The following is a 27,299-nucleotide window of genomic DNA, read 5'->3' as shown; positions in this document are numbered from 1 at the left end:
TAGACACCTTGCAATTACAGAGTCCACCACCTCTTTTTACAAAAGCATTCTATAGTCAGATGTGAGGCCATCTCCTTGGCAGTTCAAGCATGTCATGAAACAGGATAAGCACAGCAGCAAATCTACTATGGAAAAGCTGAAAAACAAAAGAAAAGAGTGCTGAAATGACCCAGTCAAAGACCAAACCTCAACCCAGCTGAAATTCTATGGTGAGATCTTGAGAGGGCTGTGCATAAATGAATGCCCACAAACCTCAATGAACTGAAGCAGTGTTGTAAAGAAGAGTGGACCAAAATTTTTCCACAACAATGTAAGAGCGTAAAGTTACATAGAGAAAAATTGCTTTAAAGTTATTGGTGCTAAAGGTGGTTCTACAAGCTACTGAATGTACTTAGTTTTTCACAGGATTGCATAGACCCCTGTAAAACCTTTTTTTCCCCCACATGATCATATGCCTGTATTGCATGCTATTATCATCACTATAATAATGTAGAAAAAATCGAATAATGTTAGACCCTCACCTAAAGGATAACTCTGTTGTTATGACAATGTAAGTACGTATATTTACTGAAGACTTTTTAAGCCCTGGGAAAAGTTGTGACGTCAAAGGCAGGTTGTGTATTTGCACACAAGAAAGCAAAAATTTGTGTTTTCTTTAAAATGGAAGATATACAGTTACCAGTAAGGATACTAATGACATATCTTTGGTAGTTTTGGGGTTTGCACTCCACCACATTCAGATGGTTTGCACAAAATGTTTTAAATATCTGTCACCTCATTGTCTGCATGTCCATCACGTTCAGTAGTTCAGGGAAACTGAAAAGTCTTTCTGTGTACCCTAAACACACCCCAGAGTCCTCTGAGGTTATATTATAGTTGGGTTCTGTCCCCCTCACTCTTTGCTACTAAATATAGGCTTCTGAGCCATCTGTGAGAATGATTTTGTTCCCTTAATATCACCATCAGCAGTTTCAGCTGGCCAACAGAGACTTCTCCCCTGACTTTAATGCCCCCCTGCCCCCTCCTCAATCCCTATTCATACACCCAACCTCACCCTCCTCCTCCCGTCTTGATACGAACACCAACAGCCCCAACCCCCTGAAAGAGCTGCCATCTGAGTGTTGGTTGGGTTTTGCACTTCCCGGGACCTGGGTCCAGGCGAACGTAGGGTCAGAGGCACTGAGGGATTTGTAAACTTGTGATCGAGATCACCAACATTGGTCCCTCGGTCTCCTCTTCACTGTTTGGTATTTATAGGTCTGTCTTTCTTGCCAGGACAACAACAAAAACTCGGTGAGTGGATCTACATCCCACAAATCACTGTGTCCATTTGTTCTACCAATCAACTGACAGCTGATAACTGGGAGGATTTCAGTTTTGCATAGTGCAAAAGCCGTGAGAGGGATTTAACATGCAATGTGGTCCCACTCATATTTCTGCAGCTGATCTTAAGGAGAAACTAATGCAAGACCTCAAGAGTTCAATAAATAAAAATGATCAGTTAGCAGTTTAATTTTATGACAAATAATTAATTGCAGATGCAACATAGCTATAAAAGTTCCTTTGCTGTTTTTAAAATTATCAAAGGAGTGGTTAAATGTGCTGATCATCTCACTCGGTGGGTGTTGCATATGTTTTATATGGCGCTGCCAAACCCTGAGAGGGGTTGGTAAATCTGAGAACAGACTTGTCTGAGCCTTTAATTATTTAAGGGAATTAAAAGACAGTGTTGAAAATCCTCCTCGTTAACATCCATTAACTAAACCAGTTTGTACACCTGTTTTGAGAGATGGCCAAATATATAGTCAGAATTGTTTTGTGGAGGTGTGTTCTTAAGGGTTATGTTGAGCCCATTTGATAGCCGAATGACGCCATTCCATGTCGCTAAAATGTCTTGGCTGGAAATGGCTTTTAAAAATAGCTTCAGTGGGTTGAGTTACAGCCAGTAGATGTGATGTGATGTTTTGCCACTTGATTGGGCCTTAAAGAAACTGGTGAGAGCTGAAAGTGTTGATACCTGTTCAGAAAGATAAGAAACTATGTAACGCACGCATATGCGTTACATAGTGCATGTCTTTCACAGTGGATAGCTTGGCCTATGAGATAGAGGGAAGTTTTCCCACCTTTATGTTTCCATGCAAGAGACTGTGATAAAATATTATGAATAATTCCATCATTTTAATAAGCCTGAGGCTTCTGTCTCAACCATAACATGGTTCTGTTTACATTGGCACAGACTGTGTACAGATCTTGTGTCTCCAAACAAAACTGAAACACATATTGAGCTATACGTTTCCTTCGAGGCAGACATCTGTTTCACTAGAGAATGTAAGAAATCTGAGGGCACTGACATCCCGTTTGAACTTGAAAAATGAGGAGGGCCCTTGCTGTCAGTCTGTCTGATACATTCAGGTCCCGGGGATTCACTTTCAGGCGTGGTGGTAAAGTGTTGATGGTTGAGAGTTATTTTGTGGCTATGGTGCAAATCAATGGTAACACTGAAGCAACAACACCCCTTTCAGTGCAATTAAAGCTTTACAGTCAATTTATGATTTATGAATTCCTTTGAATATGGATGTGTAGTGTGAAATAGAAAACTACAACTGAAGGTATCAATTACTTTGTCTTATTTGGTTTCTATTTTGTTAATTTATGTTTTTTTCATACTAAACCTCTTAAAGTTTTCTATGTTATTTATCTAGACTTAATCCCTTTAAGGAGCTTCTTTTTTCTGGAGAAGTTTTGATATTACTTAACATTAATTAACTTTTGAGTCTTGAACATAAGGATTTCATTGCTTAAGTATGTGTTCAGGTTAATATCATCACTTGTTCTACATTTTTCTAACCAAAGGTAATGTTCTGTGTTCTCCCCTGGCCCCTCAAGTCATGCCTCTGGGTACACCTGCTCCCCTAACCAAGCGGAAAAAGCCCTCCAAGATCATAACTGACCTATCACATATCCCTCAGGATGGTAAGGCTTACATAAAATGACGTGACTATGAAACCAAGTTACCACTGCTCAGTAGAGCTCTTTCATATAAACACAGTATACAGAAATACACGGTGGTAAAACAAAAAGGGGTACAAATATTAGAGAACTAGCTGCTTATTTGCAGTACAATTAAGTCAATCTACTTTACTAATAAAGGATACCGTTCTTTAATGAAACAATGTTTATGAGTTAGTACTACTTTCAACCTCATTTACCAATGTTAGGGCCATTGTTTGGCTCTCACTTACGTAGAATATGAGTCAGAGCCAGAGGCATCGGAGTTTGACCTGGGAACAAAGATCAGAACTCCTAAAGACATCATGCTGGAGGAGCTTTCCCTGCTGAAGAACCGAGGATCCAAGATGTTCAAGATGAGACAGCAGAGAGTGGAGAAATTCATCTATGAGAACAACCCTGACATCTTCAGTAGTGAGTCCATGGTGAGAGCCTAGTTCATAAACAAAATAAAGTCTTGTTTGTCACTGCAATGCAAATTTATTGACACTAGGTTGATAATCCAAGCAAATTTGAGGCAAATAAATCTTGAATTAGCTTTGAATCTCATGCAGAAAGGTAACACCTGAAGAACTGTATCCTTACCTTTACAATTTTGCTTTTGTTGATATAAATATTTGAAAGAAACCTAGTACCAGCATGCAGATGGTGATTATTTAAATGTAAAGTCACCTGGGCTTTAATTATAATCATACTGATCAATTTTAACAGTGATATAAGAGGGTTTTTTGGTCTTGAAGCAGATAAAGACCACACAATCATAATTTTAACCTAAACATAATGCTCAAGTCCTGATCATTATTATTCAGTAAATACAAATCAAAGCATTGTATGGTGTATGATTGATTATAATGGTGATACTTTGCTCTATATGGGGTGGCTGAAGCTCTGGAGGTAGAGCAGGTCATCTGCTAATTGCAAGGTTGGTGGTTTGATCCCTGGCTGCTCCCACTTTGCATACCAAATATCCTTGAGCAGAACACTAAACCCAAGCTGCATGAATGTGTGTGAATGGTAGATAGATAGCATTTATGCATAGAAAAAATGGTTGTGTGAATGAGGCAAGTTGTATAAACAGCTTTGAGTGCTCAGGTACAGTAGAAAAGTGCTATATAACAACCAGTCCATTTACCCTTTCTTTCAGGACAACCTGCAGAAGTTTGTTCCCTCCCTGGGAGGTCAAGTGGGAGGTCAAATAATAAACCTCGGTGGGCATTTTGTTAGCAAGGAGTCTGGACGTCTGAATTTTGTAGGGCTACAAACAGGAGGAGGGGCCCCTGTGCCTCCCCCAAAGCCTGGAAGCAAAGGAGCAGGAGGAACGGGAGGTGCAAGTGGAGCAGGAAGTGCAGGAGTTGGTGTGGGCGAGAAAGGTGGAAAAGGAGAAGGTAGTAGTGAGTGGTCTCCACTAAAAGGTTTGTCTAATTTCTTTTTCTTTTGGCCATTTGTAGTGCAATTCTGTTTTAGGTACAGAGGGCCATTTCTCCAAAAATTATTTAAAATGCATTAAGAAAGTGTGTTTACAGCTTGAGAAATACATCTAGAAGGACAACTGTATAAATTAATAAAAAATAACAGTGTACACGATATATATATTTATTTATTTTTATTTTTTTTTTTAAACCAAATTACATATATCTATTAAACACTGAACTATTCAAAAATGTGTTGAATATTTGTATTTGCTTTCTTGCTAAAAGTACTAAAACCACCATGACCAGCTGGTTAGTTAGCTAAGCTTGGCTTAAAGTCTGGAGAAAACTGATAATGAGCAACTCTAAACCTCATTATTTGATATGAGGTACTTTGTGCGTTTAATCTATACACAAGCCTTAGTGCAAAAAACCCAAACAGGTTCCAATATGAGGTTATCAAGAAAGCACTGCAGGAAGTCGCAGTTTCTGGCACAGTGCAGTTCAACAATAGCCTAGGGCCAGTTAAAAAAGTATGCTGGACAAGTTGAATGGCCAGCTGCTGGTCTTTTTGGGCTAGTAATGGTGTTTCATCGAATGGATTCACCTTTGAAGCAAACAGTCAGTATTCTGATATCAAAATACAAATAAATATCCTTTATTAAACCACCAGTTCTGGTAGTTTTATAAGTGAAAAAAATTAGATCTTTTTAGCTGCTCCTACCCCTCACATTGTTGCATAAAACAACAGCACAACTAAATTTAGAAAAAACTAAAATAAAATCTGTCTGTCTGCAGATAAATTGTGCTGGTTTATTTTGCCACAATCTTTCAATTTCTAGTAGCAATACCTGCATAAGAGGGGCATTTCAATCATGCCACAACCTTTATTTTTAAGTTTTAGTTACCAGCACATGTGGATGACTTTCTTTACAGGAGGTGGAAAACATGGCGGTACTAAGCAGCAAATTCATGTGAAAACCTATGTGTCTCCATGGGAGAAGGCCATGAAGGGTGATGAAGGTCTGTTAGCCACTCTACAAACCAATATGCCACATCCCAATGCCAAAAAGGAATTACTCCAGTACAAGTGTTTCAACAGGTAGTTCCCTTGAGGTCTGATATGTAGAAGATTTGTGAAAAAAAAGGAGCTTTAATTAACCTTTCACCTTGGTTTGACAGGAGTGCCATGCCCTACGGCGGTTTTGAAAAGGCCAATCAGTTTCTGAAATTTCAGCTGCCAGAAGCTGAGGCAGCCAAAGAAGAGCCTGAACCTGCAGTGGTGTACCATCATGACATTAGCTGCCGGCCTTCATTCAATCGCACTCCTATTGGCTGGGTGGGCAGCAGTGAGCCCAGCAGCATTCACATGGAGACGGATGCTGTGCCCTTCGATGGAGAGACCGACGAGCTGTGAAAGCATATTAATAGTGATTACTATGCACATACTCACACACAAGAGTAACTGCATGCATACACCATAGCATGCACACACAATAGTTGAGCTTACAATTAACTATTACACTAATGAATTTGAATCTCCCAGTGTGGACAGTTTAAAGCGTACAAATAAAATGAGGTCCTGATCTTAACATGCTCTGTATTTGGTTGTAAAGCGACAAGTTTTATTTGTTATGGGGAGATGAAACATCAAATGTCTATTTGATAAATTTATAAGTTGAGCCAAGCAGTCCTCTAATTTGTCTGAAAGTTTGCTGTTGTAGGTGAAAAATTGCAGATTGTCCCATTGAGGAATGAATCATATATGATGAATAGGTGATGAATGCTAAGTCACTATTGTGCAGGCTGTCTGAACTTGTTACCATAACTGTTATCGCTCAACATTGTCTTTTGTTGTTGTTACAAATGTCTGATGATTTGCTGCGCTATAAAAACCTAAAAACTTGTTTAACTCAATATGCATGCTGTTGCTGATCCCTTAACCAAACAAAACAACACAACACAGTTTCTCCACAATAAACTGTAACACTGTAAATAATTTAGTGCACTCTGAATGAATTCTTGGAATATACAGTATTTGTATGTACAACGTAAATTTCAGAAATGTTATTAACTATTTGGATGTCGGGGGGGAGAAGAAGAAGTGAACAAAACAAAAAAAGATCATCCTTATCATGCCCATGTCATATTGTACTCACTTGGCAAATGTCATGTGTGCTGAAACATTAATGGGAACTGGGACATTTAAGCTAGTTTACGCAGTTTAACAGTTCTGTATTTAATTACTCTTCTAATTTTTCATTCAAGAAATGGAGAGTAATATAAACAACAACAACAACAAAAAAAAACACATACACACTGATGTCTACAGTATTATCTGAAAATTCCCGAAAGTCTGGCAAATACCTGGTAGCTTAAAGTAAAAACAAAATAAGAAATCGTGAGTAACTGCTATGAGTTCGGCTGAACTTCCAACACTAAAAATGAAATCACGACTAAAGTACGTTTCTATTAATAGTACTTCTCCAGCTAAGCAACTCCCGCACAATTGGGGGCAGTCATGTTCCAAAAAGTTCTAGCCAAGGAAAAGCAAAAAGAAGAATGCCATACCTTTGAATGTTGGATACCGGGGGAATCTACTGTCCAAGCACTATTATACAGTAAAGTCTGCAATCTACAACAACGCAATGGACACCAGCCCAGTGTTACTAGGTAACATTACGAAGTCTTCAACCGATGAGCTAGCTTAGCTAAATATGTATTTTGGTGGGATGGCTTACGGAATTTCCCAGGAAACCTCGCAAATTAATGCCCAAATTTGCATGTTGAAACATACATGCACCGACTTTATGTCAGTGGGCTCTTTTTAAGTTGAAATACCGAGACGGTTTCTGGTATAGAGTAAGGTTAACTTGTTTAGGCAGCTGAGAGGGTCGATACGTCATGGCCAGCAACCTCTGGACAGTGTTACCTAGCGACGGCAGTGCTAGCCAACAGATTAGCACTGACAAGCACTGCCGTCGCTGTGCGTCCTTCAGTCAGTAGAATGAAAGAAAAAACAAAAAACACGTAATTTCCCTCCACACAAGCTTCTGCTGTGTTTCAACTAAAGGATACATCTCAGGGTATATTGAAGTGTGCATTTAATATAGGTTATGTGTGAAAATCAGTTTTAAAAGTAAACTAAAGAAAGTTCTCCCACCTTTGTAGTCTTCTTGTTATCTTCTCTTTGTGTTGTATATGCACACCCAAACAGTGTATTGATTATGAGAATCACTAAGAAGTATCACTACTGAACTATTTACAGTGTCTTGTTGCCATTTTTCGTGGTTTCCTGCATTAAATTGGTAAAATAGATTTGTATAAGCACTACTGCATTGTTTAACTATTTATAACATGTGAAAGCAAGAGTTTTTTTCTAAATTATTAATTTTTTTTAGCACATGAAGTGAGTCAGAACTACAGCAGATAGTTTCCAAACATAACTCTACTAGGAATTATGCTGAGTGTAATCTTGGTCTGTGGTCATTTTAATTTTTTTTAGGTATACGATAGCGGATTGACTTTCATTGATGGGATCCATATCTAAAGCCCAGTTGGCTCCCTTGCCAAGGACAGAGGTCCTTGTCTATTGGGTGCTTTCCTTGGGCTCTCATCTCTACTCTTTCTATCAACTTCACAGGTTCAGCAAAGGTATAGTAGAAATATGACTACTGAAATCTTAGTTAGATAAAATGAGAAAAAATAAATAAATAAAGCTGTTATATCCTGTTTTTGGCCCAGAGTATGAAGTGGGATTAGAGAGAGAATTCCAGTTGGAAAAGGGCCTTGTTAAAGGTTTTAAAAGGGTAAGTTCAGTGCTGAATTGATAGAAAGCCATGTCTGAACCAACAGATTAGATTTTAAGACTTATAGTGTACTAAAGGTTTGTGGTAATTTCCAGTTAATTTTAAATTTAGAATAACAAAGTAATAATTTTAATTTAATTGATGCATAGAAATAAAATACCTTAACAGATTTGCATTGTTTAAAGCTGCTTTTGAACAGGTTTCAGGTGTTATAAGTGCATTGTTTTGTTATCAGGACCCTTTAGATTTTGAGTGGAATTTTTGGACTGACTGGGCTAAGCACTCTTTACTGTGGACTCTGATTGGTCATGCTGTCTTATCAAGATTAACCAGCATCTTTTACCCCAAGGTATGAAGCTGTTGCTACAGTAATCTTTAAATATAATATAGGTGGCAAACAGTTTAATCCCACACATTTTTATGTGTTTTTCCATCAGCTTAGAGTGCCAGCACTTGCGATATATGGCTTCTTAGCAGCCAGCAGTGTTTTGGGGATTAAAGGTGTGAGTGTGCTGCTGGTACATCTGGGCTTGTCCTTTTCTATGGCCCAGCTGCGAAAGCCCGCTCTGTCGTGGGCATGTAACCTGCTGCTGCTCTACACACCTCATATCAACGAACTTCAAGACATCCAGGTGGGTTGACTTGGCTTTAACTCCTACAATAAATCTTTTCCTGTATGCTTGTAGGTGTTCTGAACACCTACAAAGCAACACCTAGTTCAAAAACTAACACAAAAATAGTAACTTTGACTGCATCAACAACAAACCACAGACTGTTCTGCAAAAACTGTTTTATTTCTACATTGGTATTCGCAGACAAACACAAAGCCACTAAATCCTACACAAGGGGCTTGTGTAGGATTTAGTGATATCTGCCAGTGAGTGTTTTTTTTGTCCCATCCGTTTCTACTGTGTCCCACTGTAGAAACAGTGGCAGACTAATCCATCTGTAGATATGAAGAGATCATTGTAAGATGGTAAAAACACAGCAGTTCTTATTTCCAGGAGATTATATGTCCTTTAAAACATGAAAAAAATATTTTTTAACTGCTGTCCCAGCTGTCATGGGGCAAAAGGCAGGGTATATGCTGGACAGTTTACCAGCCCATGACAGGGCTTTATAAAATATATAAATAATAATGTTAAACTAGTTTTTTTGTAAAAACCTTTTGTTATTCTGTAGCAGCATGATATCCAGTTACAATTTGAAAACTTCCTTTATCCTTGTGATTGTTACTAGATGTCATATTTGCCAAGAACACAAGAGGGCGCAAAATACTAAGGGAACCATTTGGTCACTTGCCTCCTTTCTACAGAATATCCAGATCACATGGTTAGGGTAAATTTATTTTGAGTATATTTATCTAACAGATCAATTTCCTACATGATAAATGATAAATAGAAATAATTTCAGATAAAATGCAAACATTTAGATTCATTTTTAATGTTACTTAACCATTTCACTATAGTCCACTTATACTGTATAAATAAATAGAATATATATTTAGTGTCTATCTTAGTGCTGTTACTACTAATGCAATGATTTTGATGGAATGCGTCATATGTAATTGGCCTTCCCACTGTATTACACAGAGAGGCTGGTATGAGAGTGATGAGGAGCACTATCTGCTGCTCTTCAGTGTTGCTGTTTGTGGTCTGCGCTTCATCAGCTTCAGCCTGGAGCACTGCTGGAGCCCTGAAGACCAATGCAGTATTGTGCAGCTTTGCTGGCTGTTTTCGTATACCTTCTATCATCCTTTTTTCTATAATGGACCCATTATAACCTACAAAAACTACATTGAGCAGGTAAGAGACATCAAAGCATTCTTCTAGATTAAACTGAGAATCAAATTTTCCTCTTTGTTTTTTTTTTATCTGCAAGAGACTGAAGCTGATTGGTGCTCCTGAGAGCAGATCTCCCTTTTACAGTACAAAAGAGCAGTAACATCACATGTTCACTTATTTTTTTAATCAGCTTATCTTTTTTGTCGTAGTTTTGTACTTATCCTTACATTATGTGTTGCCTCTTTTACTACAACCCTGAGATTTTTTTTGGGTGGGGCTGTGTGAATGAAGATTCACCTGGCAGTCCTTAATAACATGCTCTCTTGCTCCACTAACAGATGCAGAAGTCTGCGGAGGAAAGTAACAGGGATGAATCTGCCCTTAGTTACTTGGTGCTCAGATTAGGACGGATCATTTTGTGGTGGTGTATTGCAGAATACATGATCCACGTCATGTACATGCACTCCATCCAGTCTAATGAGACCTACATAGAAATTCTTCCTCCTTGGGCCTTAGGCAAGTCTTGATACTCTGTTTTTTTCCACCAACAGCACAGCTTTCTTAAAATTTAAACTTTACATTTACCTACTACATGCTACCACCACAGGATTATGTAAGTTTTAAAACGTTCTCATATATGTGTGTATTTGTTTGTTTTTGATATAATAGTTTATTTGCACTTAAATTAAATATAAGCCCACTCTAAATTAGCAGAGCTGGTCTCTGACATGCACATAGAGTCAGATATACAGTTTATGCAGGTGGTTGTCTAAAATGTCTTTCATAAATTTTTTGAATGTTAAGCAAAAATTGGTAACATGAATTTTAAAACACCTCTTGGATTATGAGCTTATGTCGAAGATGATATAATAGAGAAAAAACCACACTTGAGTAATCCAAGGTTACTGGTTATATGTTAAACCTGCACTACATCTGGTTTATACCACAAACGTCTGGGCAGTCGTGTTGTTGCAATATGAGCACAGTTTGCTTATTGACACAAGCGAATTGGTGCCATCTAATCCTTCATTTCTTTATATTTTGCTTCCAAGAAGCCACACTTTCTTGTAAGTGGTATTTTAAAGCAAATGTCTTGGGGCTTTCTGAAGGTCTGAAATACTTTGTTACTATTAGCCTGTTGCAAAAACATAATTTGTTCCAATTTTCTTCGTTCACTATATGAAAAATGCCAAGTTTGACACACATAAAATATTATTTCTGCAACAAGGAGATTCCTAAAAAGCTGTTCGCTAGACAATTGCCATATCTGAAAATTTGAAGAAATTGGACAAGTGACCTAAAATCACTATACTGCAGATGAACAAAAAGGTCATATCCTTAAGAAATTGGAAACAAAATCCAGCAAAGGACCTAAGAGATGCTTCTGGACCCGCAGTTGGTTTGTGTATTGTTTGTTGGCCATTATGTATGCCAAATTATACAAAAACTGGACTAAAATGGGGCGACTGTGGCTCAGGGGGTTGGGAATCGCATCTGTAACCGGAAGGTCGCCGGTTCGATCCCTGGGCTCTCTGTCCTGGTCGTTGTGTCCCTGGGCAAGACACTTTACCCTACTTGCCTACTGGTGTTGGCCAGAGGGGCTGATGGCACGATATGGCAGCCTCGCTTCTGTCAGTCTGCCCCAGGGCAGCTGTGGCTACAACTGTAGCTTGCCTCCACCAGTGTGTGAATGTGAGAGTGAATGAATAGTGGTATTGTAAAGCGCTTTGGGTGCCTTGAAAATCGCTATATAAATCCAATCCATTATTATTAGAAATCACTGATCTTATCTTATAGATCTTATTGAGTAATTAATCCAAATTTGAAATTTTTGGTTTAAATCGTTATAAATATGTAGAGAGGAGGTCAGGAGAGAGGTACAAGTGGAGGCTCTGTAATGGTTTGGGGCTGCATTTCAGCCAGTGTTGTCAAAAAAGTTGATGGAATTGTGAAGAAAGGAAGAAATGAAGTTTAGATCAAGACCTTTGGACAATAAGATGACTGGAAAACCTGTGGAACAAACAAATCACATCTAATCCTCCTTTCCCATATATCTTTTGAGTTTTTACTATAAATATAACACTGGCCTAACATACGTTTGAGGATTATATAGAACTTTTTTACAATAAGAACTTTTGATTTCACCACCTACTTTCATTTTTGTCACAGGTGGTCTTGCTCTAGCTGTCGTCCAGTTCTTCTATGTGAAGTATCTGGTACTGTTCGGCCTTCCATCCATGCTTGCTACTTTGGATCAGCTGGTTCCCCCCAAGCTTCCCCGTTGTGTCAGCATCATGTACAGTTTCACAGGCATGTGGAGGTAAGACAGTGGAATCAATTCTGGGAAACCACAGTGATAGAATAACAAACATAGTACTATACTGGTCTTTCAGCTTTGCTAAATATTCCCTTTACTAGAAAAGCTACCTTTCCTCATGTCCTTAAATTAAAACAAAGTCATTTATTGTCAAGTTTCAAAGTGGGCGCAGAAAATAGTTTCATTTTATGTTGTTAATAGTAAGAACAACAGGTTGTCCTACACAAGATCACCTGAAGATCATTCTTTCAGACTCATCATAATGATAAGCACATGTTAAGCTATTATTTTTAGGCCAATTTGTTTTCTTTAATTCATAATCAGCAGGTTTGTTGCAGTGTTTCTTAGACAGCAGGGACATTATGAAACAAACTGAAACCTTGTAGAGTAAAACCAAAAGCTTTAATAATTGAGTTTTACTTGTGTGTCAGTTAAAGGAACCTGGATATTTCTGGTTTATTATTATTTTACGCAGTGCTGTGTAATTGTAAGAAACAGGAAAGATGCTTTGATTTTTTTCTGTTTCGTGGTTTAAAATGTGCTCGTATTGAATTATTTCTGTCACAATGAGCGGAAAAAATAATAATAACTTGTCTTTTCACTTATTTTTTCAATTAAAATGGAAACTAGTCTAATAGATCTATTCCTAGTTTATACTGAAGGGGTCACAATTGCTCAAGTTAATGAACATGCAAAGGAAAACGCTTGTTACAAGGGACAAGGAATCTTATTCAGCAGGTATTTCATTAACAAAAACAATAACACACTGTGTATAAGTATATAAATAAGGATGAACATTTGTGCTATTGTGCTGTTAGTATTTAGACTTTGCCACTTCAGAAAATCTCTTTATGTATTTATATAGTGCAAAATATACATTCATTTCATCTTATCTATTACAAGCTTATACAGTGCAGTTATTTGTTGTTTAGCTCTTAAATGATTCACCTTTATGAATCATACAGGTTTCATGTGTATGATGATGGCAGGTTTTACTTCCTTTTTATGGTTTAAGGTTAAGGGTAGACAGTTGAAACAACTCTTCATATCTTAAAAATAAATCCTCAAAAGTAATAATCATCATCACAATGAAGTTGAATTAACATCTCTCTACAAGAGCTTATATCCTGCATCAAGGGACGCTTTACTGCAGGACCATTTTAGCTTGCCGTATAAACTAGCAGCTTATTATAGCAGTGGGCAGTTTTTAAACAGAACAAACATACCATTAAGTGCAAACCTTGAACATATTGCCATCTGCAACAAAAGGAGCGACTCAAATTGGGTTTAGATCCTGGTTATAAATTACCAGAGTATCCCAGCAGTTTGTCACTTTCTCCCAGTACAATCAGTCTTGTTCCCAAATGTAATTAACAGTGAGAAATTCCCCATATTTAGAGTACAAAAAGCTGAGCTAGAAGGCTGTGTGTTGGTATTACAGTAAAAAAACGAGAAAAAAAAACAGCTGTAGGATAAACGGACCAGTGTGCTGACACTGATGCACTCCAATCGAGCCTGTGTGTGTGCGCTGGTCGAATTCACTGATGGATTGCATAAAGCTATCCATCAACATTGCTGATGAAACAATTCCAGTTATAGACTGAGCCAAATCTAATCTTCTTAATGACAAAGAGGAAGCACATAAACACAAATGTGTAAACATACTTATTGCGCAGGTCTCAGTTTATATGAAGCCCAGTGCTCAGCTGGTTCTTACTCAATGATATATTATTATTATGTAAATTTGTGACTCAATGTATTTTTTTCACTCTTAGGCACTTTGATGAGGGGCTGTATCGATGGCTCATCAGGTAAGAGGCACTTCAGCGATGGACTGACTAATTCCAATGTTAATGCATACTTAAAATGAGAAATGTCATCCTAATCAAGTAATGCCTCAAGAATATCTGCCTATCTGCATCCATTTATTTGTCTGTCTTTATCTATGTCTGTCTTATCTAATATTTGGAATACTTTTGTATCGCATCTGTTATCTATTATGCAGTTAAAGAGCTTATTTCCTGTGGGGCATTGAACCTGTCAGCTGAATAACCTTAAAAAAAACATGCCATTCTCCTGCTGCCTGCCCACATTTTTCATCACAATGGATAAGGATGCTGCATTTGCATGTAGGCTTTCTCATGATTATGAGGTTGCATGTTGTTGGTGAACAGTTCCTCTATTGTGGCGCTGCCCGTGCACCCTGGAGAAATGCCTCCTTGTTTAATATGTGCATTTGTAATTTGCACACTTGTACTTTGGACAACACACATTATTGGTTTGTTCGCTTTTAATGATGCACACTTGGCTGAATGCAGCCTATTGGGAGTTTATGGTTTGCTTGGTGGAGGCAGGTTGCTACATTAAGGCAACGCTACAGTTGCATGGTTGTCAGAAAACACAGTGGAAATGTTCCCCTGTCTTGGTTATTATTTGCTAATTAGGGTTTTATTTTTTTCTCAGTTGTGTGACGGGTACAGTATGACGGTGCATGTGTACATCTACTTTTATGAAAGAATGCATATTAGAGATTTAAAATGGCTCCAATTAATTTGCTAGAGATCCCAGAATTTAAATTGCAAATGCAAGTTTCCATTTTAATTTGTGCCCATTGGAAATTGTTTTCTCCTGCCTAATGGCATCAGTTGCAATTATCCTACCGCAGATGCAAAATGATACCCATGACACAATGCCCCCGACGTTCCTTCTTGCAAAAGTGCTTTTAAAGAGGTTTTAATGCAGTTCTGAAATTCAGTTGAAATTGTCTGAAGAGCGTTAGATGAGTGCGTAGGTGTTAAATGATGTACTCTACATGACTCACTGACACCCCGTCTCCCTGGGCAGCTAAGTGGCTCATTCTTCGCCATTCCATTGCGCTTTTCCTGTCTGTGTGCCACCGTCTCTCAGGTTCTCCATTTCACTCGCATTTAGTTATTGCCCAACAAAAGAGCTCTCACTGGGTTATTGATTGAATTATTGCAGCTACACACGAGCAGAAGCATTTGATCTCACACCTTAGTAAATATTGGTTGCAAATATGTAAGTGGGGGAATAGGTTGGGTATGGTGCAAGGTTAGAAATTAACTTCGGTTTTTAGTGGATTTAAAGCAAAACCGATTAAGTAAGCTGCATGCCTACACAACAACAATATATACTACACTCTTTAATTCCTAATGACAGTCGATAAAACCTGTGAGCATGTTGTAGTCTGCACCACCTGCTTGGATTAATCAGGTGTTACATAACACATTGATTAATCAGAGATTAATGTACAGCATGATATTATCATATTTTGAAAAACATCTGTTTAGAATCCATCTACATCCAAATGAATGTATTAGATGGATAGATACTCTGCATGTTTAGGTATTCAGTTTCCTCTGGCTCTGACAATCTGGTACCTTTCCATCTGTTTTCGCACCTACTTTCATCCTCAATATGGCCGAGCTGGCCACTCTATTTCAGGCTTAGAAAATGCTGGCTCATCTTTCAGGAACATTGATTAGCCACAGGGTGGCTGAGATAATGAGTTCCCAGCTCAGCAACACTGCACACAATGATTTGTTTGTTAAGTGTGTTGGAGTGATATAGCATGTTCAGACTCTTGTCAGTACCTCTGGGACAGACAAGGTTCTCGCAGTATCTGAGGCAATTTTTCTTCACAACATGCTCTGCATTTGATAACGACTGGACGCTATTCACATCGAGTGTGTTATCACATGAGGTGCTATTTTTATACCACATGGAACGTAATCTAATCTAAACCACAAAAATGAACTGCAGGAGCTGTGCTATAGCTTTACTGTTTGATGAATTACCTCATGAGAATTGTCGCTCTTTTATTTAACTGTGTATCCTCCCAGTTTATTAACTGATATACTTAAGTCAGAACCAGGAGCAAAAGTGCGCTAAAGTGTTGAATAATACAGAATTTGTACGTTTGACAGTGGGTTAAATGTGTGTGAATCATAAAAAAACACTTAAAAACATTAACCCTCCTCCAGAGTTGTTAATAGGTTGATTGATATTCTCTGGTTTGCCTCTATTTTTGCAACTAGACGTCAAAGCCATGTTTAAAAGTAAAATCAGCATGACCACGCAGTTTTTTCTGGTTCTGATTAATCCAAAATGCATTGTGGTGCCATTTTTACACTTGCAATGTTTTGCAGTGGTTAGTCTTTACACAGGTTAGAATCCCCTTTTTTATTCATTCTGTTGACACTGGATTGCTGTTATTTTTATGACATGTACTCGTGTTTCAGATACATCTATGTTCCACTGGGAGGTTCACGCCATGGTCCTCTTTGCAAAATGTTTTCCACTGGTGTTGCGTTCGGATTCGTCTGCCTCTGGCACGGTGGACATGACTTCTTACAGTACTGGGCCCTGATGAATTGGGCTGGAGTTCTGGTGGAAAATTCTCTGAAGTCTCTCTTTGCCTCGACCTTTATTCACTCCGTAGTTGTAAGTTTGAAATCCATTGACGGTGCTAAAACATTAGGAGGTTTAAATTACCTACTAAGTCTTTCATTTAAGATGTGTGGATGTAATAAAAATCTCTCCTGCAGTCAGAAATAAAGAGGTCATATTATGTTATTTAGTGAGAGATGATGCCTAGAGAGGGTACACTAATTACAGACTGGAGACAAACTGGCTGGATCTTGTCACATCTAATGGGGAAGTACACTTAACCTCAAATATTCATGTTAGTAAAAGCCTGTTCCCAATTGCTTCTTTGGCCATAGCCTTGGGAGATGGTTCATGTTCTCAATATAGTGCTCATATCTGATGGCACACCGTGAAATCCACCTAGTTTATGGTCACACAGTTCATTTGTGCCAGGTGCCTCTCTGTTCCTTCTGCCATGTACAATAGAAATGTCTTGTGGTTCGCCTCTTAGTATTTATTTTTCTGATTTCCCAGGAGCAGAATTTCTCTGCGGCGATGAAAAGGCGATGCATCGCCCTTGTCTTTGCCTTCTCCACTGCTATGCTCATCCTTTCTAATCTGGTGTTCCTTGGGGGAATACATGTTGGCAGAATCTTCTGGAAGCGTGTCTTCATTCACGGTAAATTGCTTTCCACAACATTCACTCAGTGGGAATTGCGTGTGGCTTTATTTTGCAGGATTGTTTCAGCTGGCATTTGTACATTCTCCTGTGTGGATTATCAGCCATGTGCTCCTTTTAATTTGACAGCTGAGTTGCATTGTAGGTCATCACATGTTTGCCCTCAGCGGTGAAAGCAGCTAAATATTGTTTTTCCTAAAGCAACAGAGCGAAGCCAGCCAGTATGTACTAGAAAATAAAATCGGAAATAAAATATAAGAAATCATTAAAAATTTTGCTTCTCTGTAGGTTTGTGTATTTAACAGTTTTTCTAATTTAATTAATCTGCACAGGCGAATAAAGAGACATCTGCTTATGTGGTTGTGCCAGGACCTATTTTTCTCCCAGTGTCTCTTTTTTTGGCTCATTGGATACCTAAAGAAAGATGGCAGCGCCTCTTGAAGCCTGTCTAGTTACGATAAGCAGTCTGAGCTGCACTCGCTGCTGGGCTGGGAGCACAGTCGGTACAAAAAAGCCCATCAGTGGAATGTCACATCATCAATATTGTATATTAACCAAAACTTTAATGTGGAATTTTAATTGAGTTGAATATGAGTTTACTCATTTATATCGCTAAAATGTGGCAAACATAGAGGCTGATTAAAAGTCCAAAATGTAAATTTTTATTCAAAGCCGGCAGAGGTCAAAGACAGTAAAGCAAGCAGCCCTGCAAAGGATCCAGAAGAAGAGCAGGCAAACACTAAATCCAATTGTCAGTCACAAAGGAGACAAACACAAAAAGATAAGAAGGAATAAGACAATCTGGCAGAGATCTGTGGAAACTGACAAGTGTATCTATATAAAAACTGTTGGGTGAGTCGCTGATTTAACACGGGAGAGAAACGGGGAACAGGTGTGGAAGATGACACAAGAAAAACTAATAAGGCAGTGGCAAATAGAAATAAAATTACCGCAGGAAGTAAAACAGACAAGAAGCAGTGATTACAAAATAAAACAAGCAATAGCTTGAACCAAAACATGACATTTATCCACTTATGAGCAGCAGTGGAAGCTGTACTACAACAACAACAACATTTCTACCCTGTAAAGTTTGTACAAGTGTTGGATGTTAGGAAACAGCTGCTTAATTGCTTCATTATCTCTTTTTCTTTCTTTCCAGCTCTTTCTTTGACTCTACTAACTCCTGAGGGAAATAAGTGAATCTTTAGCTGCTAAATGCATTTACCAGCGAGTCCCAGACTGTGCCAGTGTGCTTATGTTTGGTGCTGAAACTATGGTTTACACTGTGCTCATGAGAGCTGAAAACAGTTGCCTGCTGTTTAAAATAGGATTTTAAAAGGAACTTGAAGAGATGAAAGTTGTTACTAAGCTGATCTATGTAGTGCCAGGGACGTTTTTTAAAAAAAAAAAAGACAGATTGTTGTTTTCATTCATTTAAAAAATACATATATATTGATGTGAAGATCACTAGTATTGATGTGAGTGGTTTACTGTTAGATTTAAAGGTTGTGTAATATCACCCACGAATGCCATGGCAAGAGGTAAACTCAGGTAACAGATAAAGGGCAAAAGACCGTCTTTCTATTTCATGCTGATTTTAGTTCATGTTGTGCAGTGAGTGTAAATCCACAAACTGAAGCACTTCTTTATTACTTTTCTTTATTACTATTTATTATTTTAGCATTTCTGTTTATACCACAGTCTGTGGGATCTTAAAGTCAAACCTAAGCAGTCTGACAGGGTATTTTCCAGTCACCACTTAAGCTTCAATGTTACAGTAAAATTTTGTTGGAGGCAGCAAATGGTGCATAACTTTACACCTCCTCTAGCACTCCTGACCTCCTTCGTGCTCACAAGACTGTAGTCTCGGTGTAAATAAGTTAAGAGGAACCTAAAAATAAGCGCATGGTGTTTGAAAATACCATTTCAGTTGTGAATTATTCAGAGCAAGAGCTGCGCAATAGCTGAGAATCTCAGTTTGCTTTTATGGGGATTTATTAAGATCATTGAAATGCTAAAAAAAAAAAAGACTGGAAAATTAGAAATACATGATTTAACAAATCACTTAATAAGCTCGGTTCTTTCACTGATTACATGTGTTTTTGCACTTTAAATTGGGATATAATGGTTCCAGCAGAAACGCCTGAGGCAGTTACTTGTGTCTGCGTGTGTCCTCACAGGAAACTGCAGAGAGGGAGCTGTGGTTTCATTAACATGAGTGTCTGGGATTGTGAGTGGTGCAGGCAGTAGTGTAATTGCTCCCTGACCTTTCTGGCAAAATGTACAACAAACAATTTTCTGAACACACTGTGTGTCTTAAGTTGTTTGTGTTAACAGTGTCCCCTTGAGTCTTGCACCTGAAAGCCCCCATGTACTCTAAAGTTACAACTAAGAGACAGACCAAGTTTTAATTCAAGAGCACACAAACACAGCAAAAAGTACCACTGCACTGTTATGTGTGGGGTTTTTTTTTGTTTGTTTATTGCATGCACAAATGTGCTGATGACATCTTCACTGTTACCCAAGGAGTACTTTTTGTGTTTCATTTTTAACTGCAAAGATTCCTTAAAGCTCAATTTAAGGCACATGAAGTCCTAAAAATGGCAATATTTCCCCTTAGAACATTTACCTAACATTGGTAGAATTGCTATATATTTACTTTAGGCAACAAACGTGTGTTGTTCCCAATTTTAGCACATTCTTTTTTTGTCTAAATAATAATGGTACTTTCTGGGAAGAAACACAAGTCCCTTCTGGGGTTGCGTCAGGAGGGACATCCAACATAAAAATCCTGCCAAAGCAAACATGCGGCGCTACCCACTGTGGTCGGCTTAGCAGATGACTCCCCGCATTTCATTTTACCATAGACTTTTACACCAGCTGTCCTTCTTATTTCAACCCTTCCAAGGATTTATATCTCCTCCAAAGCTTGAAGCAGAAATCTTTTGTGTGTTAGGCCAGGTTGTTAACCACTACACTGTTAAGCCATAGTATTAGTGTTTCAGAAGCTAGTTTTTTAGTGTGCAAGCATGCTAACATTCTGTAAGTAGCACTAAACACATCTTGTGTATAAAATATAGGTGGAACCCTTATCTGATTTGACTTTCTTTTCTTTGTTTATTTTAAAGCAGTCATCACTGTGATTGGGATAAGACTATCCGGTTGCTAAGTCTGACGTCACTAGCCGTGTCTGGACCTAAACTCCGCTGCAGGTCCATATATCAAATGATCACTATGGCATTATTGAGAGTTGGAAAAACTGTCTAAAGTCTTTCATCTTCAATAAAATGATCAGCGTTCTGCTCTACCAGGTGTAACAATTGAGTTTAACATCCAGGCATCCATGAAAACGGAATTTATGACATTTAACGGAGTTAGAAGTTAGCAGGAAGTTAGCTCGCTAGCTTCTATCTAAATACAATATAGCATGTTCTGACTACGGGGTTTTGGAAACAAATTAAAACGTACAGCTCTGTTATCACTTCCAACATAAATGAAGACAGAAAACTAAACAGCAGTGACGTTTGTAGGGTTACTGAAGTTTGGCTATCTGGTATATAATGATGTGCTACGTGACCGCTAGCGACACAGCTATGTTAGCATAATATAAACAAGCTAACTTTTTTTCCACTCGATAGAAGTTAACGTGAGTGTTCTCGGTGGTCAGGAACAAATGTAATCGCATGGCAGGATGCTGTAAAAGGACCAAACTTCAGCCAGGAGAACAACTGAGATAATCCATCCACATACACTCAACAAAAATATAAACGCAACACCTTTGTTACTGCTCCCATTCCCCATGGGATGGACGTAGAGACCTAAAATTCATTCCAGATACACAATATAACCATCCCTCCCAAACAGTGGTCACAAATCAGTCCAAATGTGTGGTAGTGGGCACATCTGCTATATTGAGATAATCCATCCCACCTCACAGGTGTGCCACATCAGGATGCTGATCTGACATCATGAGTAGTGCACAGGTGTACCTCAGACTGCCCACAACAAAAGGCCACCCTGGAATGTGCAGTTTTGTCTCACAGCAAAATGCCACAGATGCCACAAGCAATGAGGGAGCGTGCAATTGGCATGCTGACAGCAGGAATGTCAACCAGATCTGTCGCCCGTGCATTGAATGTTCATTTCTCAACCATAAGCCTTCTCCACAGGCGTTTCAGAGAATATGGCAGCACATCCAACCGGCCTCACAACCGCAGACCTCGTGTAACCACACCAGCCCAGGACCTCCACATCCAGCTGGTTCACCTCCAAGATCGTCTGAGACCAGCCACCCAGACAGCTGCTGGAACAATTGGTTTGCACAACCAAACAATTTCTGCACAAACTGTCAGAAACCGTCTCAGGGACGCTCAACTGCATGCCCGTCGTCCTCATCGGGGTCTTGACCTGACTCCAGCTCGTCGCCGTAACAGACTTGTGTGGGCAAATGCTCACATTCGATGGCGTCTGGCACGTTGGAGAGGTGTGCGCTTCACGGATGAATCATGGTTCACATTGTTCAGGGCAGATGGCAGCTGAGAATGTCCCAGTTCTTGCATGGCCAGCATACTCACCGGACATGTCACCTATTGAGCATGTTCGGGATGTGCTTGACCGGCGTATACGACAGCGTGTACCAGTTCCCACGAATATCCAACAACCTCGCACAGCCATTGAAGTGGAGTGGACCAACATTCCACAGGCCACAATTGACAATCTGATAGACTCCACGCGACGATGTGTTGCACTGCATGAGGCAAATGGTGGTCACACCAGATACTGACCGGTTCTGGGTCCCCAGACCCCCAATAGCGCAAAAAACTGCACATTCCAGGGTGGCCTTTTGTTGTGGGCAGTCTGAGGTACACCTGTGCACTACTCATGATGTCAGATCAGCATCCTGATGTGGCACACCTGTGAGGTGGGATGGATTATCTCAATATAGCAGATGTGCCCACTACCACACATTTGGACTGATTTGTGACCACTGTTTGGGAGGGATGGTTATATTGTGTATCTGGAATGGATTTTAGGTCTCTACGTCCATCCCATGGGGAATGGGAGCAGTAACAAAGGTGTTGCGTTTATATTTTTGTTGAGTGTATGAGGTTAGTCATTCATATACTGCTGCATGGGATGGGTTGTAGTTACATCCTAAGGTTTTAAAAACTGAGCTTAAATAAATGATTAGCGGTAATAAAAGCCGAGGGAGGTCCACAGTGATCACTGACTGTTTTAGGAGCTTTTTGAGATTAAATAGAAGAAAATACAAAACATTAAACATGTTAACAACACAAAAGCCATATTAAACAGACTACTTTAGGCCCGGAAGTAGGATTCGTCACGTCATCACTTAACAACCGGATAGAGTTGCTAAGCTAGCAATGGCTAGTTAGCTTTGTTAGCTGGGTGAATCCATAATCCACTGATAGGAAATGGGACAGAGTCCATAGAAAAATGACTGAGTGACTGTCAGTGGTAGGAAAACAATCACATTTTCCTCTACTTCTCCCTTTCTAGTGATATTATATAAACAAAGAGGTGAAAAAAAGAGATAACCTACAATTTTTAAGTTTCTTCTTTTATCTGAAAAGTTGTTCTGGTCATCAGTTGGTTTTATTTTGTTTTTAGATTTTAGTTGCCTGCAAAAAACATTGCGAATAATCAAGAAGAAACGAAAGCACCGAATACATTTTTAAAAAATACAATCAGTTCCAACATATTTCTGAAGTTATATTTGGCTAGTAGTGTTTCTTTCAACTTTGCCTTTCTACTATGTTAGTTGTTGGCCACATTAAAGATTGGATAACTGGCTGGAGAACATATTTCACACTGAGGGTGTTAATGAAATGCAGATACCTGCAAAGGCAAAACACTGGGGTGTCTTGGCTCATAATGTACATGTAGGCTAGAGGGCTTTAAATAATGAATAAACAGGTGAGAAAGGCTTCATATAATGATAGCTTATGTGAAAATGGTTATACCCAATGTGATTAATAATTAGTTCATATTTACTAAAACATCAAGGCTTTTCTTAAAGATGGTTGCAATCAGACAGAAACGCACTATGCATACTACACAACACAAAACTTATCCTCCGTGCGCCATTAAAATATTTTGCATCATAATAAAGCTTTTCTGGCCTCAGCTCATGTAACCTTTTTTTTACGCAGACAGAAAACTGACAGTACAGCTGTGCATAAAGCAGCCAGTGTGTGCGTGAATTAGATTTTGGCATGAATAGAAAAGAATAGACCATTGAAAAGCATTGTGGGTGCAGGTGCAGGTTACTGAGATAATCTGGAGGCAGGCCAGTTGGGGAGGAGGTGCAGACAGCTGTCCTTACCTGCCTGCACGACCCTCGGAGAAACAGCTAAATATAGAAAAAGGAGGGAAAAAACGTAACATGATGCAGTATGGCACAGGGAAATGAGCAAACCTACTCACTTAGCATATACTTTTAAGCTGCGTTTAAGCTTCATTCATAATTAAATAACTGACAACAACACATAGACTGCATTATCCAGATAGTTTGTAAATCGAAAAACATGCAAATATATTTGCTTTCTTTTTGTTTCAGGCTGGTCTACCATGGCCCCACCAATGCTAGCTTTCCTCTACTGCTATGCTCAGATTGGACTTGAGTGGACTCCTCACCCACCGTGAGTCACCTTGACTTAAGAGCAGTGACTGAGAATCCCTGCTACTGGACAGATACAACAACCTGCTGACTCCACTGCCTTGCTCTCACCAGCCAGAGTCTCACTGTGGTGGACCTGGCTCATAGCCACACAACCTGTCCAAACCTGGCTGAAGTACAGCTGAGCAGCCACTTTCCAAAACCCGCAAGTCTGCACAAAATTTGTCTGTAAGCTGATACTTACAGAGAAAGTTTTCTGAACTTTGGGTGAAATGTAAGTGCACCCAAACTGTAATAAAATTGCTGAAAATTTAGGGCAGTCTGTAATAGCAGCTCTGAGGCAGTAAGCTAGATGAAATCACTGCTATTCTAAGAAACTGTAAAAGAAAATGTGGACTCTGAATCTCTCTCTTGGTTATATGACTTTGACAAGGTATTGCTTGGAGTTGCAGGAAGCTGAAGAAAGTACCGTTGTTGGGGGAAAACTCTGTAAAAGACCCAGGAGAAATAAAGACACAATGAGACAAGATCACTTTTTATGCTTTAACGTGCACACGGGTAAGCTGTTCAGAACAACTCACAACGTGTACAGAGGCTGGGCACTTTTTATAGGAAAGACAGTGAGAACAGGATAAGAAAATACAAAACAGATAAAATAAACAACTCCATATGTGGCGCTAGTCTCGTCAGCAGAGAGCTGGGAGAAAGCTGTGAGAGATAAAACAATCTAAAACAATATGTCCCAAAACAGTATGTCTTTGCTGAGAAAGTCTAAAAAGATAATTCTAAACTAATCTAACCATAGACAAAAGGGCATGCTTGCACATTTAAAAGAAGGTAAAGAAACATAGAATCATTTTTCCTGTAACATTCCCTCCTGTTTTAACTTATTTTAAATGTATACAACAATTGTCTGTGAAGGTTATTTATTAAGTATCTTAAGCAATTTTTTAATTTTCAAAATGTCAGCATAGCAGAAATGGAAATCATTTGGTCTAAAGAATAAAACAAAATAAAATAATAAAAAGAACAAAGAAAATCATAGTAAATGAAAATCATAGTAAATGAAATAACAAGTGGAATAAACAAGAAAAAATAATAAAACTAAACTACAAAAAATAAAGGATAAAAACCTTATATTTAAAACGAAAACTACAAAAAATAAAAGGATGAAAACCTTATGTTTAAAAGGATGAAAACCTTATATTTAAAATGAAAACTACAACAAATAAAAGGATGAAAACCTTATATTTAAAATGAAAACTACAACAAAACTACTGTGATCTCTAGTTTTCACTTAATAAGGGATTATTATGTTCTTCCTGATATGGGTGTTGCTGCAGATGCGGCTGCAGGAGTGAGTGATGGTTTACTAAAAGGATTGTGGGAACTGCACAGTGTCTCGTCTTCTGGTTTTACTAAACTGGCAGTTGAGTTCTATTCTTCTGACTGTTTATATTTTGTTTTCTTAAATCTCTCAGTTTACAGACACTGTTTTTGTCCGGCGTCTGGACTTTTCTTTTCTCACCACTGCTCGTCAGCAGGAGTGAGTTTTAATTTCACTTGCTTGATTACCCATCTTATTTATGTATTTACTTATTTTTGTTTAAGTAATATATACACAATACAGCTGCTATCACCTTCGCTGGTATTAGAGACGAGAGTGGTTGCTCACACGCCCTTCTACTTTCGGACTATTTCCAAAAGCGGTGTGAACTTTACGAGACGGAACTCGACCGTTCTCTCAACTCACCAGCACGTCAGTGAATAGCAGTAAAAGAAAAACACAGTAGGAGCAGCTCAGTCTCTTATTGGACCGTGAAAATTCAGCTTGCTCCATTAATTAAAACAATACACACACACACATTCACATTCACAGCTTCGACGCGCGCGCGACCAGAACCCTTATGATAAGGGGAGCTCCCAGAGCTACTTACTCCCTAGACCCAGTCTAGACCCAGCTGGGGGAGCTACCCAGAGCTCCAAAGCTACCAGTCGACGAGCTCCCAGAGCTACCAGTCGACGAGCTCCCAGAGCTACCAGTCGACGAGCTCCCAGAGCTACCAGTCGACGAGCTACTTCCGCTATTTTAAATTCCCTGAATTCAAAATGCGCTTTTACGCAAGATTGTGTCAGTGTGTCTGTATCTACCTGGTCAGTGTCGCCGGGTCTGGTCCACCTCGATCGGGTCCCACCACCGTGGGTCGCTTTCTAAGACGTTGGCCAAGACCCGAATTTAAACGCTCCTGGACTTTTATCACACACCTGGTGTGTGAGCTGTCGACAGACGAACAACGTGGACTGGTCACGGAGATGGGACACGATGGAGGCGCTCCGGCTTGAAGGACCAAGAAATGTTGGGGGAAAACTCTGTAAAAGACCCAGGAGAAATAAAGACACAATGAGACAAGATCACTTTTTATGCTTTAACGTGCACACGGGTAAGCTGTTCAGAACAACTCACAACGTGTACAGAGGCTGGGCACTTTTTATAGGAAAGACAGTGAGAACAGGATAAGAAAATACAAAACAGATAAAATAAACAACTCCATATGTGGCGCTAGTCTCGTCAGCAGAGAGCTGGGAGAAAGCTGTGAGAGATAAAACAATCTAAAACAATATGTCCCAAAACAGTATGTCTTTGCTGAGAAAGTCTAAAAAGATAATTCTAAACTAATCTAACCATAGACAAAAGGGCATGCTTGCACATTTAAAAGAAGGTAAAGAAACATAGAATCATTTTTCCTGTAACAACCGTCTTCCTGTAGCTCTCCACAAAAAACAATCAGATGTAGACGGTTGACAAAAAAAGCATATCCAACTGCAGCCTTTGATTGAAAACACTAATCCTGTTGATTATCAGTTTATTACATCTGGGATGTAATAAATGACAAGCTGTTTTTGGCTTATTTGTTGTTACACACTAAATCACCTTTCATTTCCAAAATGTCAACATAACAACTAAATTTAGACAAAAGTAAAATCTCATTTTGTTGCAAAACTCATCTGCCATCTGTCCAAATCTGTCAAGTACTTGGTCATCAAGGACTGTCAGAATGTGCCTGCTCAGTCAAAGCAATGTGATTAACACTGAGGGTTATGAAACAGCAGAGGAGTCCAATCCATTTGTGCTTTACTGTAAAGCTTTTGTTTCAAGGGGGTTTTGCAAGTCATAGGCTGATTACACATGTGAGAGTGACACTGCTGAATAATGTGCATTAGAGCTGATAGATGTTGTTGTTGTTGTGTGTGTGTGTGTGTGT

At 39.0% G+C, this 27,299-nt stretch overlaps 2 protein-coding genes and 1 long non-coding RNA gene across 5 annotated transcripts in view; 2 read left to right on the top strand and 1 right to left on the bottom strand.

Annotated features, from left to right (window-relative positions):
* Positions 1-7,445, bottom strand: part of LOC146560842 (uncharacterized) — a 20,530-nt gene extending 13,085 nt beyond the window's left edge. Inside the window, exons 1-3 of one of the 2 annotated variants that reach the window (XR_014894802.1) lie at positions 6,990-7,441; positions 5,588-5,829; positions 2,815-3,442 (exon numbers count right to left, since the gene is read on the bottom strand). This is a non-coding gene — a long non-coding RNA (uncharacterized LOC146560842). Of the gene's footprint in view, positions 1-2,814; positions 3,443-5,587; positions 5,830-6,989 lie in introns of those variants that run through there. The other variant, XR_014894803.1, reaches the window with a different exon arrangement.
* On the top strand, positions 1,077-6,417 carry myoz1a (myozenin 1a). The gene is made up of 6 exons (XM_085296337.1): positions 1,077-1,293; positions 2,887-2,973; positions 3,247-3,434; positions 4,154-4,421; positions 5,355-5,520; positions 5,601-6,417. Exons 2-6 carry the CDS (start codon positions 2,889-2,891, stop codon positions 5,833-5,835), a joined length of 942 nt encoding a protein of 313 aa, XP_085152463.1. The 5' UTR covers positions 1,077-1,293; positions 2,887-2,888; the 3' UTR covers positions 5,836-6,417.
* Positions 6,865-27,299, top strand: hhat (hedgehog acyltransferase). 2 transcript variants are annotated; one of them, XM_085296335.1, is made up of 12 exons: positions 6,865-7,091; positions 7,924-8,072; positions 8,163-8,227; positions 8,463-8,576; positions 8,665-8,859; positions 9,820-10,032; positions 10,350-10,527; positions 12,181-12,331; positions 14,104-14,139; positions 16,591-16,792; positions 17,252-17,396; positions 23,977-27,299. In XM_085296335.1, exons 2-12 carry the CDS (start codon positions 7,952-7,954, stop codon positions 24,060-24,062), a joined length of 1,506 nt encoding a protein of 501 aa, XP_085152461.1. In that variant the 5' UTR covers positions 6,865-7,091; positions 7,924-7,951; the 3' UTR covers positions 24,063-27,299. The 2 variants fall into 2 exon arrangements, with proteins under 2 accessions (XP_085152461.1, XP_085152462.1); XM_085296336.1 differs by lacking the exon at positions 6,865-7,091 and adding an exon at positions 7,252-7,504.

Source organism: Mchenga conophoros, linkage group LG13 (genome assembly GCF_057382185.1).
Source record: "Mchenga conophoros isolate Kocher_MC1m ecotype Shallow Benthic linkage group LG13, M_conophoros_male_GT1.1, whole genome shotgun sequence".
NCBI lineage: Eukaryota > Metazoa > Chordata > Actinopteri > Cichliformes > Cichlidae > Mchenga > Mchenga conophoros.
Note: the sequence above shows the minus strand (reverse complement) of the source record. Positions and strands in the feature narration are given on the sequence as shown.